This window comes from Phodopus roborovskii, unplaced genomic scaffold (genome assembly GCF_943737965.1).
Source record: "Phodopus roborovskii unplaced genomic scaffold, PHOROB, whole genome shotgun sequence".
NCBI lineage: Eukaryota > Metazoa > Chordata > Mammalia > Rodentia > Cricetidae > Phodopus > Phodopus roborovskii.
In genome coordinates this window covers 37,379,626-37,386,617 of record NW_026126517.1, presented here as the reverse complement: position 1 = coordinate 37,386,617, position 6,992 = coordinate 37,379,626, and the positions used below count along the sequence as shown (strand labels likewise).

The 6,992-nt window shown below is 44.0% G+C and overlaps 1 protein-coding gene across 2 annotated transcripts in view; it reads right to left on the bottom strand.

Annotated features, from left to right (window-relative positions):
* Positions 1 to 1,251: 1,251 nt before the first annotated feature.
* Uaca (uveal autoantigen with coiled-coil domains and ankyrin repeats) overlaps positions 1,252 to 6,992 on the bottom strand; it is an 82,422-nt gene continuing 76,681 nt past the window's right edge. For both annotated transcript variants that reach the window (XM_051197676.1, XM_051197677.1), the window contains exons 17-19: positions 5,534 to 5,686; positions 3,814 to 3,879; positions 1,252 to 1,441 (exon numbers count right to left, since the gene is read on the bottom strand). In XM_051197676.1, the coding sequence (XP_051053633.1) occupies positions 1,370 to 1,441; positions 3,814 to 3,879; positions 5,534 to 5,686 (291 nt within the window). In that variant the 3' untranslated portion in view covers positions 1,252 to 1,369. The remainder of the gene's footprint in view (positions 1,442 to 3,813; positions 3,880 to 5,533; positions 5,687 to 6,992) is intronic.

The following is a 6,992-nucleotide window of genomic DNA, read 5'->3' as shown; positions in this document are numbered from 1 at the left end:
AATAAAGACATATAAATTCTCTGTAGTAAGATGTAGTTAGTGAAATAACTGGTTAGATAATTTACCATAAATATGTCCAATTCCATTAACTTCTTGCTGTCTTTATTCTGGCAGCTTCCTGCATTGTGACACTGTTGTCTAAAACTTGACGATGTTTCCCCAAATCAATTCTCTGATACTAATTTTGCAAGAAACTTGTGTTTCCCATTATTAATCCCATTCAGATGACATGCCTCTAAGTAAGTCTGAAACATTTGGAAGATGCATGTATAATGAGTGCTTGATTACAACAGTCACAAATGTCAAAGTAACGGAGAGAAAGTCAAATTTTTGACACTTTGGAAAAATCTGCACACCATTTCTCTTTGTTCTCATTTGAAAGACCATGGCAACAACTGCAAGTGACAAAAGGCTAAAGCTCTGCCATGGAGACCATGAAGCCATCTTCTTATAAACGCCTCAAATATTCAGCGCCTACCTATTCTTGATCTAAGTGTAACTTAGCGCTGTAAAACATTCATGAAGAGAAGTCTACCTTAAAAGGTGTAAGTGTAAGAAGAAAAACAAAGCCAAAGACACTTGTTATGCGGCTCAAGAAAGATGCACCTTGGCTAGTCGCATAGTCCACTCCTCCAGTGTGTAAGTTTTAAAGACAACATGAGGGGAAAAATGATTTCTCTGTAAGTATGTGTGTGCACATGTGTGCGTGTGCATGTGGCAGCCAGAGATAAACATCTGGCATCTTCATCAACCACTCTCCATTTTACTTTTTGAGACAGGGTCTCTGAACCGCAGCTGGCTGATCTGATTGGACGGTCTCAGACTCTGCGCTCTCTGCCTCTCAGAGCTGGGATTATAGGTGCACACTGTTGCACCTGGGAGGTAGGAAACTGGATCCTGGGGATTGAACTCAGGTCCTCATGGTTGCCTGGAAAGCACTTTACTGACTCAGTCATCTCCTCAGTCCCTGGAAGATATTTTCATCCATTTAAAATTAGCTATCAGCTAAATCAGTTTCTCCAAAAATCAATTTTTAAGTGCTTATTTCAGCCTCTTTTCATATGGACCCATTCAAATGGCTCATATTTTATTAGGTAAGATATAGTTTTAAAAAGTATAAATAGAAAAGATGTAGCTGAAGTGGCAAGGCATGCCCTTTGCCACTGTGTGAAATGAAAATACACAAAAATCTAAGGTTTGAACCAACTGAAAAACTCAGTGACATGCTTGCCCCATAAAAATAAAATAAAATTCAACAGAACAAAATATATTTTATTTTACTGATACTATCAGAGTAAGACCCAGAAGAGCCACGTTGTTGCACCCAGAATGCATAGCACCAGCAGGACAGGCTCTGGGTCAGCTGACACTAGCACACAAGGCCCTGTCGCATCTGTATGATCTGTAGTAAGGCAGCTTGTACGTCTTCATCCATGTGTCCCTGGAGAGGAGGAGGATGGGAAGAAACAGCGAATGTCATCTTTCTTGACCTCTGAAGGGGAAGCCTTTATACTAGGGCACATCTGGCTGTTTCACAGTGAACCCCTCACCATGCTAAGAGTACACCATAGGAACTCACCCATCGGAATAAAGGCATCAGGCCACAAGGAGTCAGTGCACAAGAGGGACTCTTAACACTTAAGAGCAAAAAGAACCAATGGTAGCAATGGTCTCTGCTGAGTAGGGCTGGGTACATTATAATCAGTAAGCTACAAGTATGTAGCACATGTGCGTCCTCACATATTCTCTACCTTCTACACAGAGGTAGAGGCTGCCACTTTAAACCACAGCTTGCCATTGGCTGGTGAGTCTTTCTAGCCAGCTTGCTGACATACCCACTCGGCATTTCTATGGTGCTGGGTATCTGAACTCTGGTTCTCAAGCTAGCATGAAAAAGTGCCTTGCCCACTTAGCCATCTCCCTGCCCCCTTCCCCTTTAAGGAGAAAAGCAACTGAGGAAAAATAATTTCCATACTTATAATTTTTACATAAGCAAGATGACACATTTTTGCAGCTCGCCTATTCACCCAGTGTCAGCTGTTAATTTTTCTTATGTAATATCCCAGTATATGGACATCACATTTACATTTCTTCCCTAATGTCAGGCATTTAAAACACACACACACACACACACACACACACACACCACATACACACACACACACACACACACAATCTTTATAGCCAGACACTTGAAAAAGAAATAGCTGGCTCAAAAGGTGGGTTTAACACTGGGGAACAACTATAATGCCAGCACTCCGAAAGTAGGAGGAGGAGGATCAGGAATTCAAGGGAAGCCTGAGCTGTATGAGACCTGACTCAAAAAACAAAACCACAATAACAACAAAGTCAGCTCAATAAAAGTATTACAAATAACAATTTACACTTCCACCCAAAAGAGCATAAAAGAACCCACTTTCCAAACACTTGGCTGACACTATAGCTAAAAGTTACCTCTTATACACTGGCATCTCCCTTGTTGCAAAGTTGAGTGTGTCAGTCATTTACATTTTAAAGGAAACAGAGGGCATTAGGTGTCCGGCTCTGTCACTAACCCTGCCTTATTCCCTTGAGACAGGGTGTCTCACTGGACCTGGAGCTAGGCTGGTGGCAGCCCCAGTGATCCTCCTGTCTCCATTATCCTGGGAGTTGGGGTTGCAGGCACTCAGGCAGCCATGCCTGACTCTTTATGTGGGTTCTGGGATCTGATCTGCAAGTGTGTTTATGTACTGAGCCATCTGAGCTTTTCTAATTCCCCTCATAAACGCCCAATGATAGCGCTAATAACTGAAATAACCTTTCAGATCTCAGCAAATGTCTGACCCACTCAAAAAGTAGCAGGGAAGCACCCTCCATATACCAGCCCTCCTTTTCAGTTCCCTCTCCCTCCCTATAGAAAAAGTAGACTATTGGTATAAGAATTTGATGTCAGACAGTATGTTTACGCTTTCTCTCTTTTTTAAAAAATCATGTTTCTTTGAAATTTGCCCTCAGCACCCATCTTCTACCCTTCTTCTTCTTCTTCTTCTTCTTTTTTTTTTTTTTTTAAACAGAACAGTGTGGCCTGACACTTTTCAAATCCAAATAATTCCTATTAGCCCTCACCCGTCATTCCAACATTTGTCTCTTTCAGTACCTCTTCCTGAGCAATCTATTCTGAGAACTCGGGAGACGCTATTCACATGGCTGCCACAGAGAAGTAACAGCCCATCTTTCACACCCTAAACATTCTCTTAGCATGATTTTTTTAAAGGCTTTCTCAGGACATCACTAAGGAAGAGGATTTACAATCTTTTGCTTCACCAAGTTTAAAGCTCCATAAATAAATATCAATTATCTCATAACAGGCCAATTTTCCTTAATTATTACAATTCTATGCATATCCCCTTTGTCCTTTTCAGACTAAGTTTTCTCTACTTCAAAGAACCCCCCTAAACCTCCGGGAAACATATGCAGTCCCCTCTACTCTCCCTCTTCCCGCTGACAGACACGTGCGATGTCAAGGCATTATCCCAGCTAGCAACACTGTTAATGTGAGCTGCCATCGTGTGTTGCCAAACTGTCTAGAAGATGAGTGACAAGCAGATGGAGACAACACTAAATTTAAGATGTTGTGTTGCTGTATAGCCTTGTAAATTGTTCTGGGAGATATGCAAGCCATGATTAAAAGAAACACAATTATTTTTAAATAAGCATATGGGCTAGAACAACTTCAAATGTCAATTATATTCGTGTAAGTTTATTCAAAAAATAAAAACAGTATTTTATTTTTCTCTAAAATGAATATATTTCCAAAGACACAGGAGTTCTTACCTGTGCAGCACTGAGAAGGTGTGTCCGGTAGATAGCAATGACTTCCTGGTGCTGTCTGTCAGCATCCTAGAACCAGGGGGAAGTAGACAGATGAGAACACCAGCACCAACATCTGCAAGACCAAGAGGCTCGTGGAAACACTGCCCCGAGGCCTCCTGCTGCAGACTGGTGGATTACTAAAGGGCTCCCTCCTGCCACTCTCAGAACAAACCACAGATGCTGAATTACATATGATGGAACTAGTGTAAGATTTTCCCATAATGCACAGGAATATTCCTGGGAGAGCAATGACACTTACCCTAGGCCATAGGGGTTTGCTGCCTCAGTTTACCTCTACTGCTATGAACTTGCCAACTTATGACTCGGGACATTGCAAAAGCTTCCCATTCCCTTGTTTCCAGTGTCCCCTTTGTCATGTCTCCAGGGCTGGGCTAGATCTTCCCCTTTCATCAGTGTGCTGGCTCAGAGACCTCAGGGGTTGCCTCCTTCTACATTTGAGAAAATCCAAACCTACCAGCTTACTCTTCCAAGTCCTCCACAACTCAGTCTCAAATAGAAAAAACTTAGGCTATTTTGATATTGATTTTTGTTATTTTAAGTGTGCATGTGTGAGTGCCGTGCCCACAGAGGCCAGAGGCATCAGATCCCTTGGAGCTGGAGTTATGGGTGGTTGTGAGCTGCTCTGGCTCAGAGTGGGTGCTAGGAACTGAACTTGAGTCCTCTGCAAGAGCAGCGGATGCTTCTAACTTTCTCACTGCTGAGCCATCTCTCAAGCTCAGATCTAAAAGCAACTGTGTTGGTGTTATTGTTGTTGTTGTTTTAGTGTGGGAGGAGGGCAGGGAGAACATGAATGAGAGCATGGGCACACATGGAGGTAGAGGACGGCTCTGAGCAGCAGTTCGTTCCTCCCGCCTTTGTATGCCTTCCTTGGGTTGTCAGGCGTGTGCACCAAGTGTGTTACTGCTGAGCCACCCCCACCCTCTGCCTCTAGGATGGTGGCTTACATGCATGGCCATGCCCCACTAGGCCTGCCTTTTGTCACACTCTGGCCATGGTGGCTAGATTCCACCTCAGTGGGTCTTTCCACACTATTTTTGCGGCCTGAAAGATCCTCTGCCTTCCTTTCATCCACCAAAATAGTAATTCAGGCCAAGGTCTTCCCTTCTTTAGAACCGGTTCCTAATTGACTTTCCTGCCAGGGAAAGAGCTGTTTGGATGTGCTCCACACCTCACTTGTTAGAAATAGTTCCCGGTCAGCAGTGGCCATAGGGTAGGTCTAATGTTGATGATGGCATTATTGATGTCATTATCACAGGATTCTTCCTGCCAGTGCAGAGTCCTTGTGAGAGGTGAGTTTGGCCCTTCCCACTCTTGTTCTGTGTGATAATTTCTACCATGTTGTGACACAGCCACAAGGTCCACACCAGATGCAGCCCCTCCAAAGCCATGAGCCAGCACATCTCCTTAAACTACCCTGCTTTGTAGAATGGTGGTGCAGGCACCATTTAGAAAGAAAATACAGAATGCTTATTGTATTGGCATCTAGTAGGCATAAAATAAATGACACTACCATCCCATAAGTAATGGTAACATTAAACAAAGATTACACACTTGAGTGTGACAACAGCTACATGGAAGCTTCACTCACACACACACACACTCACACACACACATACACACACACTCAGCTGGCCCCGCCCCTCAGTGCCCCGACACTCACAGCCAGCTGCTGCTGCAGATCTCTCACTCGGTGCTGCAGAGTATCCACCAGCTGGCTCTGCCGCCTGGTGGGGCTGCCGCTGGTATAGGTGAGCTGGGAAAGACCATTGAGCGCCTGCTTCAGCCTTTCCACATCATTCAGAAGTTCAGTTATCTTTTGAGAGAGGGGGGGGTGTAGGAAAACACAAGCCATCACTTCTGGTGAACATCTCTGCACACAATTACTCCTCACTTGAGACACAACAGTAAACAGCAGGCGTGGTGCTGCCAAGACTCTACCGACAAAGCACACAACGTGCTCTCCTTATAGTCCTCAGACTGGATTCCCTTCAGTAAATTTCTCCCAAAGGCAACACCGAATTAATAGACACCCTGCACATTCTAGGACTGGACCATGAACTTAGTATTATTCTAGGAGTACGAAAGGGCCTCCGAGGCACCTGAATGATCCCCCAGGTGATGCTTTGAACACTGGAAAGGGGTTGTATTCGATGGAGCATGAAAAGTGAAAGAGCTTGGCTCATGCACACACAGAATTAAGTTTTTCTTCCCATCAAACAGTTTTTAAAAGATTTATTTTTAATTTGTGTATTTGTGTATGTGCAGTGCCCAGAGAGGCCAGCAGATGGCAACATGTTCTCCCAGAGCTGGAATTTCAGGAGGCTGTCAGCTGCCCAACATCGGTGCTAAGTCTTCTGGAAGAGCAGCCAGCAAGTGCTCTTAACTGCTAAGCCATCTCTGCAGTCCCCGGAGTTGCACTGTTTACTAACTGGCAATGTGTGTAAGTAGATGCAGGCATTAGCTATCACAATGATGTGTTACTGCATCCTAACGACTTTGCATATAAGCTGAGTGGATTTAAATGCTGGATCTTATGGGAAGACATGCTGCTGAGGAGGGTTGGCTCTGAGCCTGCTTTTACTCATTCTATATTTCCCCAGTGGGTAGAGGCCACTTCATAATTACTTAGTGAATGCATTAAGCTGTGATCAGTCTTCCTATTTCATTTCCATGGTACAAACTAGACATCTACCAGTTTCAAAAATATTATTATGTAGCTGTTCTGTAAAATTGGACCATAAGGAAGGAAACCTAGAGGGAGGGATAAATTATAAATTTTGCTTCTAAAATGTTTTAATTTAGTAAAGCCTGTGTTTTGGAGGAACTTTCGGCTATAGGCTAGACTGACCAGTGTGAACTTCAGGGTAAAGATGGGGTGTTAAAGGGTACACAGGACACACAGCATAACAAAAAGGACAGAACATCCCAGGCCAGGTCTGTAGAAACCTGTGAGCAGAATGCACAGTGGTGTGGGCTCAGTGCACGGGTATGGGTGAGCAGGCAGATGGAGTGTGGATGCTCCCAGTGACCCTGACTTCTCGAAACCAGAAGCCCACAGATTCTGACTCGTCACTCCAAGGAAGAGAACCTTACTCTCCCCCTTTCCCTTAACTGTCAGC